General features: G+C 45.8%; 2 protein-coding genes across 2 annotated transcripts in view; one reads left to right on the top strand and one right to left on the bottom strand.

The window, feature by feature from the left end:
* Positions 1 to 1,678: 1,678 nt before the first annotated feature.
* Positions 1,679 to 12,254, bottom strand: Noa1 (nitric oxide associated 1). The gene is made up of 7 exons (XM_050150311.1): positions 10,756 to 12,254; positions 9,602 to 9,766; positions 8,147 to 8,352; positions 6,382 to 6,513; positions 5,307 to 5,423; positions 3,108 to 3,225; positions 1,679 to 2,073 (listed from the first exon to the last, which is right to left on the bottom strand). The coding sequence occupies exons 1-7, from the start codon at positions 11,900 to 11,902 to the stop codon at positions 1,877 to 1,879; spliced, it is 2,082 nt and encodes a 693-aa protein (XP_050006268.1). The 5' UTR covers positions 11,903 to 12,254; the 3' UTR covers positions 1,679 to 1,876.
* A 44-nt stretch (positions 12,255 to 12,298) lies between these two features.
* Polr2b (RNA polymerase II subunit B) overlaps positions 12,299 to 13,734 on the top strand; it is a 31,869-nt gene continuing 30,433 nt past the window's right edge. Inside the window, exon 1 of the mRNA XM_050150309.1 lies at positions 12,299 to 12,468. Within this exon, the coding sequence (XP_050006266.1) occupies positions 12,450 to 12,468 (19 nt within the window). The 5' untranslated portion in view covers positions 12,299 to 12,449. The remainder of the gene's footprint in view (positions 12,469 to 13,734) is intronic.

A 13,734-nucleotide genomic window follows, 5' to 3' on the forward strand; every position in this document is an offset into this window, starting at 1 on the left:
TAGAAAGTAAGTTCTAAAATATTTAGAAACAGGAAGCCTTTGAAACAGGGATTCAAGAAGGGGGTATTCTGAAGATAATCTGGATATATTTAGGAGTATTAGCTGATCTTTGATATGAAGGGGAAAGGTGAGGTGCATACCTGTAGGATGTTCAAATACCATGCCTCTCTACCCGGCATTATTAGGGCCAAACACAAGACACTTAAGAGCAGGTTGCTGTATTGTCTGTTCTATTCACAGAAGTCTGCAGTGTGTGCTTTTTGTTTAAACATTATGCTTTGACAGATAAGGAAACAATACTGCTGGAAGGACAGCCCCCAAGATGGGGAGAGGCATCATGGGTAATGATCAGGAGAACTCTCCTCTGAGCTCTGGGTTCCTGCTAGTCATTTCCAGGAAGCCAGCCTCCATTTCCAGTTTCTGGGGAGTGTTTGAGCAGGGAGCAGGCACACAGGATCACATCTGGTCTCCGCTTCTCTCTGGTGGCCACAGAAAGTCAGTATGGCCAAGAACTTGAACACATTTAGAACCTGGGAGATTACACATTAAAGTCCTGACACCCAGGGTGACTTAAAAACACAAGGGCGTTTGTGCCACAGGTCCCTGGACTTTGCTACTGTAATTACAACTTACAGAAGGGTTTGTCTGGGCTTGTGGTTTCAGAGGGCTAAGAGTCATCATCACCGAAGGGAAGAGTGGGAGCCAGTACCAGGCATGGTGGCAGCAACACCTGATAATAGCTCTTCTGTATGTTTGTTTGTCCTTTTCTCATTCCCAGTTTCTTAGACCAAACTGTAGGATGAGGCAGGTAGATAGATGGTTGTGAGCTGCCATGTGGGTGCAGGGAATTGAACCTGGATCCTGTGTAAGAGCAGCAAGTACTCTTTACAGCTGAGCCATTTCTCCAGCTCCTCATTTTGAACTTGTACATTGATGTTTTGCCATGGGTATTAGGTCCCCTAGAGCTGGAGTTACAGACAACTTGTGAGCTGCCATGTGGGTGCAGGGAATTGAATCTGGGTTCTTTGAAGAGCAGTCAGTGCTCTTAACCACTGAGCCATCTCTCCAACCTTATTTTTTTTTTTTTTTAAAGGTTTTCCTAGACTGTTTTCTCCGTGTATCTCCTGTCCCGGAACTCACTCTGTAGACCAGGCTGTCCTTGAATTTACAGAGATCTGTCTGCCCCTGCCTCCCTAGTGCTGGGATTAAAGGCGTGTGCCACTACTGCCCTGGCCATTTTTTTTCCTTCTTCAAGACTGGGTTACTTTGTGTAGCCCTGGCTGTCCTTGAACTTTCCCTGTAGACCAGGCTAACCTCAAAATCACAGAGATTGGCCTGCCTCTGTATCCAGAGTGCTGGATTAAACGCATGCTCCACTACTGCCAGACTTTTGAACTTATTCCCCAGTTTATGGTGCCATTTTGGGAGGCTGGAAATTTGAGAGGTGAAGCCTAGCTAGCCGAAGTAGGATACAAAGAACTAGTCTTTGAAGGGTAGTTTTTGTTGGCTGTCTTGGTAACAGTGATGCTGACAAGGCCTTGGGTGACTACATGGAAGGTAGCCACTGTATTCCGGTGGATTGTCAACCACCAACTTCAAAGAAATGAAACCTGGTCACCATGAAAATCTGAAGGAAGTAGGCCTCCTCTTATGTACTTGGGCCACAAATATGCATATAGTCAAAAAAGTTCACTTAAGATTTTTAAAAATGATAGTTGTGTGTCTTTATTTTTATATTTATTACAATTTCAACACATTTCAATATTCTTACTATCCAGTATGAATCCAGTTCTGCCTCACTTTATTATTTTTATATATAATACAAATTTCAACATATTTCACTATTGTTACTATCCAGTGTAAATCCAGTTCTGCGTCACTTTTTCTTCACCAGATTATACACCAGGGACGAAGGCTTCTTTGTTTTATAGGCCACACTTTTCTTGATGCGTTGTCCTTTGACGTTAACGATATACGGCAGGACAGGGGGCTGGACGGTCAGAACAGTTCCTGCAGGCGTGTAACCTCGGAGATGCAGTGTGCCCTTAGAGTAAGGTGTTACTGCAACCCAGCCTATGAGACATCAAGAGAACATGAAATCAAATCAAACCATACATGACAGGAGATGGCTCAGGAAAAGCACTTGTCATGCAAGACTGACAACCGCAGTTCAGTTCTCAAGACTCATAAAAAGATAGATAATCCCAGCACTCGGGAGGCAGAGGCAGTAGGATCTCTGTGAGTTTGAGACCAGCCTGGTCTACAAGAGCTAGTTCCAGGACAGGCTCCAAAGCTACTGAGAAACCCTGTCTCAAAAAACCATTAAAAACAAAACAAAAAATGGAGTCATAGTCGGTGAGCTTCCTGATGCAGGTGCTGGGAATGAACCAGGTGCTCTTTTTAAAATTTGTTTTTTTTTTTTTTTTTTTTTTTTTTTTTTTTTTTCATGACAGGGTTTCTCTGTAGCCCTAGCTGGCCTTGAACTCAGAGACCTGCCTGTTTCTGCCTCCTGAGTGTGGGGATCAAAGGTGTACAAGACCAGACCCAGCTGCAGCAAATGCTCTTAACCACGAAGCTGTTAGGCAAGGTTTTACTCTAAAGCTCAGGCTGGCTTAGCACTCACTGTGTTGCATAGTTTGGCCTTGCACTTAAAGCAACCCTCTTGCCTCACTGATGGGATTATAGATGTGAGCCACCATGTCTAGTTTTTTTTAACTTCTTAAATGCTGGGATCACAGGCGTGCTACCATACCCCGCTTTTTATTTTTATATTTGATATTAGGCCAAAGGCATCTTTGCTGAGCCAGATTCTCATGTAGAATAGACGGGCTTTGACCTCCAGCCAATACCTTGCAAATGCTGGCGTTTAGGCACATGTCACCATACATGGCCTATGTTGTGTTTTAAGAGTATATTACCTCCAGGTGGTGGTGGCACGTGCCTTTAGTTCCATCACTTGGGAGGCAGGGGCAGGCAGCAAGATCTCTTGAGTTCGTGGCCAGCCTGGTATACAACCTGAGTTCCAGAACAGCCAGGGCTATGCAGAGAAACCCTGTCTGAGAAAAAGCAAAAAGCTAAAAGCAAAACTAAAACAAAGAGTACTTTACCTGCAGAGGAGAACTTGATATCAGCTACTGCTTCAGACTCTCCGCCTCCTTTTAATGTAATGTCTTCAGCCACAAGAGGAGGAAACTGTGCCATTCGTTCTTTTCCACCCATTGGAACCTTTTAATAAAACAAAGGTTTGGAATTTCAAATTAAATTCCCTGTTAACTGAGTTTGGGCATGGTGGCTCATACTCTGATCCCAGCACTGAAGAGGCAGAGGAGGTGAATCTCTGAGTTCAAGGCCAGCCTGGTCTACACAGCTGAATACTAGGCCAGTCAGGGCTACATAGTGAGACTCTGTCTCAAACAAAACGAGCTGGTTTCTTACTTGATACAGCATCAGGGATGACCTTGAGCTTCAGATATTCATGGTTCTACAGTTGGAGTTCTTTAATGTTGGAGTCACACACACCTGGCTAACTTTTGCATTTTCAGTTTTATGAGCGTGGATACTAACACCGCTCCACTGGGTGCACCTGTAATGCCTGCAACAGCTGTTGTCATTATCACTCAAATGCAGGAGACCTTAGAGGAGCCTAGGGCTGGCAGGATGGCTCAGCAGGTAAGTGCACTTTTGAAGCAAGCCTAGTGCCAACGAAATGCAGGAGAGAAGTGACACCACCTCTGTGTCCTCTGTGACACGGGTCTGAGTGTGAGCACGCACACATGCACACTAAATAAAGCAGATTGAAAAGCAAACAGAGCCAGGCATGGTGGCCTTCCATCTTAGCACTCAGGAGAGTGCAGAGCTCTCGGAGATCCAGGTCAGCCTAGACCCCATAGCAAATTTCAAGACACCAAGGACTATATGCTTCAAAAAAGGCACAAAACGCAAACAGGAAGAAAGGATGAAGATTGCCTTCGGGACTTCATCTTTTCCACTTCTCAGGGGACAGGCACAACATGGAGAGGAGTAGGAAGTGCACAGCTTTGTCCAGTGTGCAGTCAGGGAGACCATGAACCCAGGCAGTCTGGTTTCAACGTCTTAACTAGTGCGCTTGCTGATGCATTCTTAAGATCCTTGCACTTGAGAAGCAGAGGCAGAAAGCTCAGGAGTTCAAGGCCAGTCTTGGCTACATAACTAATCAGCAGCCAGCATTGTTATATGAGAAGCTTTTCAAACATCAAAACAAAAATTTATTTTTGATGTTTTACTTGTATGTAAGTCTGTGCACCATGTGGGTGCTGCCCAAGGAGGCCGGAAGAGGGTGCTCGAAAGTGACCTGCGATCATCTGCAAGAGCAGCTGTACTCTTCTGAGCCATCTCTCCAACCCAAACAAAAATTCTTAATATACAGTGTGCACTGTCCAAATGGTGCATAGGGCCTATCTTCAGACAGCTGGGCTTGGTGAATTTCAGTGGGATAGTGAGGGCCAAATAGGGCTATAGCAATGGGACACGAGGCAACAGTAAGCTGGACTGTAAAAGGAATATTCAGGACATTTTATTTTTTAAATAAAGGTGAGAACAATCAAGACACAGTCTAAAGAAAGAATTAGAAGAGGAAAAACCTGTGAGAACAAGTGTCTGGGACTAGGAACGACACAGGGAAGCTTTTCTACTCAGTCCCGTGTTTATCAATCACTACTGAGATCTTAAGTTTGTTCTTCATCATGTGCAGATCGCCTATCTGCCGCAGCACGGTTTATCGTCACTTGGGGCTTACACACGCTAGATGCCAGCAGCATCCACTCAACCGTGACAAAAGCTGTAACTTCTTTTTCTTTTGTTTTAGAATTCAATATGTACATCAGGATGACCTCAAACTCATGGGGATCCACCTGCTTTAGCCTCCCACAAGCTGGGATTAAAGGTCTGTGCTCTGCCTCCCAGCTCCCATGACTTCTTTTCGCCCATCTTGACCAATACAATTTTCTGTAGTAATGTGACTATCAGGTGCTTGGAAAGTGGCCCGTGTGATTAGAGAAGCACGTTTTTATATTTGTTGTAATTCTAACTGGAGTACTTAAATGTAGGTCGCTACGTGTGGACAGTGCACCACAGAGAGAAATACACTGCTGTGGCTTTGTTGGCTCAGACCAAACCACCCCTTTGCATGCAGAGCCCAGTTTTGCTTTTTAACTGGGATGCTCAGAGAATGAGGGGCGGTAAGCGCTAGCTGATGCAAACTGACGGGTTATCCACCCCGGGCTCCATCAGCTGCTGTGGTTACACAGCCATCAAGCTGCACTGCTTACCTGCAGTAACTCGTGGCCTGCGTGCTTCTCATACAGAGCATCTGCCTTGTCCAAGGACGTGATATGAACAGGAAGGAAGTTGGAAGCCACGACTGTAAACCAAGCTGATTGATCTCCCTTAAGAAAGAAAGGAAGAAGTTATTTCACAGAACAGACAACTTGGGAACGCGCACATTATGATGCACAACTTAAGAAAGGAGAGAGGAAAGCTAGGTGTGCGGTGCTTCCTTCTAAGCCCAGCAACGGTGGCAGAGTCAGGAGTTCAAAGACAACTTCAGTTACAACATTGAGTTTAAGATCAGCCTGGGGTACAAGAGACCCTGCCTCAAAACAACAACAGCAAAAAGAGGAGAAAACAGAAACTAACCAAGTCCTCTTTCAACTGTAAGCAAATTATAATAATGTCTTTAAAAACAGGTCATAATACAGAAATAACATTTTAACAATTCCTGTAAATTGTAAAACTAAGACTTCTACAACTTGATATTATAAAAAAAAAACATGCATGGTAGCAAACCTGCAGGAGGCTGAGGCAGGAAGATGGTGAATTCAAGGCCAACCTGGGCAATATATGGAGACCCTGTCTATCCACTCCTTGGTAAGGTTTCCCATGGGGAGTCAACAAAGTCTAGCACATTGCTTTAAGGTAGGACCAAGGCCTTGCCCACTATATCTAGGCTGAGCAAGGTATCCCTCCAAAGAGAATGGGTTCCAAAAAGCCAGTACAAGCTGTAGGGATAAATCCTGGTCTCACTGCCAGTGGCCCCACAGTTTGCCCCAGCCATACAACTGTCACCCACATTTAGAGGGCCTAGTTTGGTCCTATGCAGGTTTCTTCACTGTTTTTTTTTTTTTTTTTCAAAAGATTTATTTATTTATTATACATACAGTGTTCTGTCTCCATGCATGCCTGCAGGTCAGAAAAAGGAACCAGATCTCATTACAGATGGCTGTGAGCTACCATGTGGTTGCTGGGAATTGAACTCAGGATCTCTGGAAGAGCAGTCAGTGCTCTTAACTTTTGAGTCATCTCTCTAGCCTCTGTTCATTTTTCAATAGCATAGATTTTTCTTACCTCTAGGAAATCTATTCGGGCTATAGCACCCAAAAATAGAACCATTCTTGGTTTGAGAACAAATGTTCTTGGCACAATAGAATGTGTTGGCAAAACAATATCTACTTCTTTTTCTGTTAGAAGATTTAAAATCTGTAAAGCAAAAGACAAGATTTATTTAGAGGACTACTTTCATTTAACATATTTTGTGATTTACTTACAAATTTAAGTACCGAAAAAATGTTCAGATTTCATAATAAACCAGATTATGTTCATTCACATGTAAAATTATATATTGTCTCTAACTTAACTATTATTCTACTCATTTCACAACTGTGTGTTAAATAGTGGCGAAACAACATGATGGGTGTATAAGACTTTCCTATGACAGCGCTATCCCCCAAATGTCAAAATTGTTATGTACCCCAAAATACTGTTGAGTCACTAATGGAAATGTATGCTCAGGTATTCAGGTAGCAGTAGCGTCCAGCTTTAAATAATGGACATCGTAATCTCAGGTCCTAAGGATTAAGTATGCAAGCATCAAATGTAAAATGGTTTAAACCTACAAATCTCAGTTCTGGGAGGCTAAGGCAGGATGGCTGCCATAATTTTAACGCTAGCTTGGACTATGTAGTATTTCCATCTACTTTAGAAACAAGTACACAACTTGATCCTCTCTCTCCTGAACATCTGTCAAACATTGGTGCTGTGCATCTTGGCTTGGTAGGGCATTAGATCCCCTGGAACTGGAGATATAGGAGGCTGTGGAAATGGGAACTGAACTTGGCTCCTCTCTGGAAGAACAACAATGTCTACAGCCCAACAGCAAACACTATCAACCACTAAGCCATCTCTCCAACCACAGGATCAACATTATTAAAGAGACTGAAGAAAAACAGAAAAGATAGGAACACATTCTGATAAGATTTAAGGAAGATAAAATTCATTTAAAAAATGAATTCACAGTAGCTATGGAATCAACCTAGGTGTCTACCAATACAGGAATGTATAAAGAAAATGGGTTTAATATACATAGGAAGCTTGAGTAGCTAGTAGTTATGTTTTTTTTTTTTTTTGCAAAAAATGGATGCAAGTGGAATAAATCATACTAAGCAAAATGTGTGCACCACCGTGCTTAGCCAGATATAGGCTAAATTTATTTAGACAACAGCCAAGTGACTGTAAGACAATGTAATTTGAGTAAAAGGGTGGATAACGGCAGGACAGGTAGAATTAACCCAACTCTAAAAATATGGTCACTTGACCACTTAGCACCTAGAGTATTTCAAGATGTGTCAAAGGAAATACACAGTTTTGAAGAGCAATGGGTACAAGTAACTGGGAGACTTTCAGTAAAGTGTAAAGAGCAGGCAAGAAATAGCTCAATACCCTGGGAGTGCACATGTCATTGCTCTGATAAGCTGTCATCACCCACTTCAGCTCAAACTATATGACATTATGAATGACATATTTTCAAGGGAATTCAAGCATAAACTCAGAAGCTTTACTGTACTATTTATTATTTCTAACCTTAAAATATAGGAACCTATAACACGTCTTCCTAAGGTAATAACCACAATGTTAATATTGTTGTTTGCCTACAGAGACATAAACTAAAGGAACCCAGAATCTGATGGCATGTAGATTCACCCTTGGATTGCTTTTATAAAGAAACCACAATCACGTTTTCAAATGGAAGCCCACCTCTTTTCTTGTTTTGGCCAGTTAAGACAGTACATCTACAATTAAAAGTAAATATTTCTAAAAGCAACTAAACACATACACAGTTTTCTTTTGTAATCCCAGGGGTATCATAAAACCAGTGGGCGTCTTTCACGTCTTCTGGGGTCAGTTCTACTTGTTTGGTACATGGGCGTGCAGCCACAACAGGCTCATTTCCCATGTCAAAGGCCAACGAGTCGGCATCAAACTCAAAGGGAACTTCTTCCTTCTGTTCTGTGGAGTACGAGAATGTTTTTCCAACTCTTCCTAGAACAAATTAAATTAAGGTTATCAGACATTCCTTTAATGCTTTGATTCTGAAAATATTTTTGAGATGGGTTCTCTGTACATAGTTCAAGATGGTGTTAAACGTGATTTTTCTCTCCTCAGCTTCTACAGTGATAGGCAACAGATTACACGCATGCATGTGTGTGTGCACACACATATGTATATATACATATATGAATTTATCTTGGCTGTTGTATTTGGAAAAGATCTCATGTAGAGCAGCAGGTTTGCTGCAAAACCACCATGAACTGAGAAGGTTTTTTTTCCTCTCCTAAGTGTTGGGATTCCAGGTGTGTACCTGACGCCCCTGAAGACCTTCCTACCTCAGAGACAGGATCTCAATATGTTAGCTTTCTTTGGTGGTTCTGGAACTCTCTATGTAGACCAGAATGGCCTTGAATTCATAGAGATCCACCTGCCTCTGTCTCCCAAGTGCTGGAACTAGAGGCAGGCAACACCATGCCAGGCCCTGAAGACACTTCTTAAGCTTGCCTTATAAATATTTATACACTAAAACTGTGTATAAATATGAAACTGTGGCTATGATTATAGTTGTGTCTTCTTTTTCACAGATAATGTGAGTCATTCCCTTGCACGTCAGTTGTGTTTCAGGCTATGTGTTAGAAATCCCTTCTTTTCCATTAACGAAATCAGAAGAGAGATCAAGGAGATGGACAACCTAGCTAAAGAACTTTACTGACTCTGCTAGTTTGGATTTCCAAGCAATAGTAACCTTTCCTACAAAAAGCCCATATTCCAGAACCGGAAAGTCTTTTCCTGCAAAAAAAATGGCCAGCCCCAACAACTTTATCATGGAACCAATAAGATTTTTTTCTAAAGAGGAAGGATGCACTGTGGGGACATTTTGTTTATGATCTAACAAATAAAGCTTGCCTGAAGATCGGAGTGCAGAGCTAGCCACACTAGCTAGCCATAGAGGTTAGGCAGTGGTGGCAGACACCTTTGATCCCAGAGGCAGATGGATCTGTTAGTTCAAGGCTACCCTGGGCTACACGAAATTGATCCAGTCTAAAATAGAAACAGCTCACACAAAGGTGATCCCAGCACTTGGGATCCCAGCATTAGGGAGGTGGGGAGGAGATGGGAGCTCAGTGCAGTCTGAGGAGGCAGTCTGAGTTCAGGATCGCCCTCAGGTAGAGGTAAGAACTCTAATAGCTGCCTCTGGGTTTTATTATTAAGAAGTTAGAATCTGTGCTATAACGCATACCTATCATGTAACCATGCTTTTTCAGTTGATTGAGCTCATTTTGCTCTTCCTCACTGAGATCTTCTTCAGCTTTGGTCGCCTCTTCTTTAAGCCTTCTTTGTCTTCTGAACATTCTGTAAGGAGTCGGGTTGCAAATAGGAAACTTCAGGAGGTTTAATGTAGTACCTGAAATAACCAAGAGTAAGGTTTCAAAAACAGGAGCGTGGAAGAAGAAAACCAAACACCTCTCATTTTTTTCATTTAACCTTCATGACAACCACTATGTAATTATTTCCACTTTACAAACAAGGAACTAGGCCTAGTAACTGGTTCATCCGCGAACTCAGTATCTGAGTACAAATTTCCCAAGTCTGTATTATTCCTGCTTTTCACCATTTATCCTCCAGTACATCCAGGGTCATAGGCAGCTTTAAGTTTGAAGTGCCAAAGGGCAGTTAAGGGGAGTTAAACTCTGGTTTCAAGGGGAGGCGTTTCTGTCAAGCTAATTCCTAAGACTGGAACTCCCCAAGTACATACATTTCCCCTTAGCTTCTTCCTTCAGAGAGGCTCTCGGACCCCACATCCTCAGGCTCTTTCTCTCCAGCGTTGTGATGACTGGACAGAACCACCATGCCGCGCTATCGGTTTCTTTAACTCTGAATACTGACATTTCTTCTCGAGAAATCCCCACACGTACCGCATCAACTCTTTCATGTCTAGTATAACAGCCCAAGAATAAATAAATTCAAGGGGTGAAGAAGGGTCTCAGAGTAGATGGGGGCCTATGTATCTAATTCACCGTAGCCTCCAGCTATGTAGGCGAGAATGACTTTGCTCTCCTCCCAATCCTCCTGTCTCCACCTCCCAAGTGCTTAGGATTCAGGAATTTGCCACCACATCACATCTCGTTTACACGGCACTGCATACTAACTCAGGCTTCGGCAGTGCTAGCCAAGCCCTTTAGTAACCAAGCTTAATCCCCAGCCCCCCTAGAAACATTTCTATTAGAAAATCACATGTATTGAATTTCCAAGCGCTCAACTGTCACAAGAGGTATGAGCAAAGTGGGGAGAAAATTTTGAAAGGGACGGCTCCAGACAGCTCAAGATGGACATGTAAGGGGAGACGTACTAGGTGCCGGAGAGAAGTCTAAGTTCTCAACAGTGGGGCCTCACCTGGCCAGGGGGAGATGGTGGCCCTGTCGATGGCTTCGGAGCCCTTGGCGGTGCAGTAATCAGACTCCAGGAGTGTGTTAAAGAGAGTGGACTTGCCGGCGTTCGTGGTGCCCACTAGGTAGACATCGCCGCGGTAGCGCCAGGAGCGCTGAAGTGCAGAGATCAGTTCTTCCACGCCATAGCCAGTCTTGGCGCTGATCAGCCGCACGTCCTTGACCACGGTGCCGGCCCTGGTCGACCGATTCCGATTCTTTTCCTTGTCCCGAGGCTCATCCCCGGCAGGGTTCTGTGGTCCTCGGTGGCCAGGTGCCACCACGAGCCCGGCCCGGATGCAGTCGTCCCACAGCCGCTTCCGGAGCCTCTGCAAGTAGCCGGGCGCGTCCTGGGGCAGCAGGTCCACTTTGTTCCCCAGTACGAAGACCTGCTTGGGACCCACCAGCTTGGACAGGTCGGGTAGCAAGGCGTCCGGCAGGTCGAGCAGGTCCACCATATAGAGCACCAGGGCGGGCCCCGGGCGCCGAAGCGCCGCGCTCACTAGCTCCAGGTACTGCTCGCGAGTCACCCGCAGGCGCAGGGCACGTCGGTGGTGCACCAGCAGCCAGCAGCGCTGGCATACCGTCCGCGCCGGGCCGCCGTCCGCCTGTGTCGCATCGCGGAACTTCTCCTCCGGCAGGTAGCCGGGCAGGCTAGGGTGCTGGCAGTGCAGCTCGGCCCCGCAGCCCGAGCAGTACACGCCGCTGGGCGGCACCGTGGTGTCTGGAGGAAGCTCGGGGATCTGCAGAGATCCGAGGCCTGCCCGCAGCTTCCGCTGAAGCCGCTCCTCCCGCCGCTGCAACCTCTGTCGCTCCTCATCCTGCTGCCGCTGCTGCAATTCACGCAGCTCTCTCAGCTGCTCCTCAGGGTCCGGCTCCGTCGGGACGTACTCCGGGAACAGAAAGCGCTCCTCCGTGTCGGGGCCTTCCTCGTAGTCCTCGGTCGCCGTGGAGCTGGGAGGAAACCTGCGGCCCAGGGAGGATGGGCTCTGGGAGAAAGCGGCCGCCCACTTCGTCCCCAGGAGCCACCGTGCAGGGCCATGGCACGCGGCGGTCGGCGCCGAGCCCCGCAGGAGCCCGCACAGCAGCCTGCAACCCAGGCGCGCGGGCAGCATGCGGACGGCCGGGAGGGGGGTGGGGCCTCGTGCGCGCGTCCGAGGAGCTCGTCGGTCGGGGACGAGCGGCGAGGGAACTGTCCAACGGCGTGACTAATCCTGCATTTCTCGCGATGAAAGCTCCGAGACTCGAGAATTCACCCTGCGACGGCGCGGACTAGATAGAGCCGGCTGGGCAGGAGCGGCTCATCCCACACCCAGAGCCTGGCTCTCATGAATCTCTTTTACCCAAACCAAGTGTCATTTGTGCAACAACACTGAAAAGTTACGCAACAAGAAACTTTCATTGACTGGATCCAAATTCTGGCCGAAGGAGCGGTCTTCAGCTGCAGCCAGAGACCCAGAATTTGCACTCCTGCAGTTCATACCCCCGCCAATCGCGCAGGCGCACATCTCACGGAGCTGTCCCCGCCCCTTAGGCGCGGAGGAAGCTGGGAACGCCGGAGACGGAAATTGCTTGCTCCGACTCAGAGTTTGCTGCTGCAGGTTTCGCCTCCGGCTTTGTGAATTGAATTCGAGTTAAGCGGTCCAGAAACCTTCGGCCAAGATGTATGACGCCGACGAGGGTAGGTGGCCGCGTAGCCGGGACGGCGGGGGACCTGCGGGGATGCAGGGTCTGCGCCTGCTACCCCAACCCGCCGTGGCGCGAGCCCCGCAGCCCCGTTCTTAGGCTCTGGGCTCGCTAGCGGTGTGGACTCAGGGAACCGGGTCGCGTTCCGGGTCCGCTTGGTGGCTGCCTGCATGCCTGCGGTTCAGTGTGCCAGCACCTTCCAGAATCGACATAGTTATAGTGTGCAAGTGTTTGTGAACATTCGGGTGTTCTGACGTTGATAATTTCCTATTCATCCCAGTCCACTTATTGAATAGCTAGGCACTTTTGCTCTTTTTTTTTTTTTTTCTGATCCACGGTCCAGAGGCTTGAACCCAGGGCCTGCACGTACTCAGCTTTTGAGCCATATTCCTAGTCTGAGGTAGCTCAGTTTTTTTTTTTTTTTGACCACGTCCTCGTGCTAGATATTGTTATATCCTGAAAATATTAGGGCAAAGAATGTATATCTGGGTTGACATTCCTTCACACTCTTCTTCAGTTTAAGTAAATGCCTAAAATGATGGTCTTCGGCTCCAAAACCACAGAGAAACCCTGTCTCGGAAAAAAAAAAACCAAAAAAAAAAAAAAAGATGGTCTTCAATTAGTCTCTTAATCCTTACATATAGTGAGAGGGATAAAACAAAATTTTGATACCTAAAAAAATTTTCATGGGGGCTGGAGATATGGTTCAGCAGTTAAGAGTGCTTGGAACTTGAGTCCACAGGACCCAAGTTTGGTTCTTAGCAACCACATTAGGCAACTCACAGTTCCTTTATCTCTGGCTCAAGGATCTCTGATGCTCACTTTTGGCCTCCACAGGCACTTGTGCTCACATGCATGTACATACACATAATTAAAAATAAAATAGATCTTTAAAGAAATGTTTATGGAGGGCTGGGAATATAGCTTAGTGGTAGAGCACTTGTCTGGCATATGTGAGACCCTAGATTTAATGCCCAGCACCTCATCAAACAAAGAAGATCATGAGATTTGTTGGTAGAGTGTTAGGAGTTTTTTAGTGACAGTTGGGAGCTTCAGAGTAAACAAGTCTGACCTGCATCCTGAAACCAGGTGAGTGCGTTCTAGCAGCATTCTTTATTTGCTGGAGAGTTGAAAATTACCTAAGTTCAAGGAGAGGGTGTATAGAACCTAGTATTTTTGTTTGTTTTTGAGACAGGGTCTCATGATGTAACTCTTGTGGGCCTGAAACTTATGCTGATGTGCCTCTTGCCTCCTGAGTGTT

This window comes from Alexandromys fortis, unplaced genomic scaffold, assembly GCF_014885135.2.
Source record: "Alexandromys fortis isolate MF-2015 unplaced genomic scaffold, M_Fortis_MF-2015_v1.1 scaffold_0, whole genome shotgun sequence".
Lineage (NCBI taxonomy): Eukaryota > Metazoa > Chordata > Mammalia > Rodentia > Cricetidae > Alexandromys > Alexandromys fortis.

Bases quoted from the DNA above. Each gene is read 5' to 3' on its own strand.
- Noa1 (XM_050150311.1), bottom strand. From the start codon at position 11,902: ATGCTGCCCGCGCGCCTGGGTTGCAGGCTGCTGTGCGGGCTCCTGCGG. The intron at 9,767-10,755 runs GTGAGGCCCCAC...TGGTTATTTCAG, and splicing joins CACCATCTCCCCCTGGCCAG to GTACTACATTAAACCTCCTG. The intron at 5,424-6,381 runs GTAAGAAAAATC...TTCTTTCTTAAG, and splicing joins CCCGAATAGATTTCCTAGAG to GGAGATCAATCAGCTTGGTT.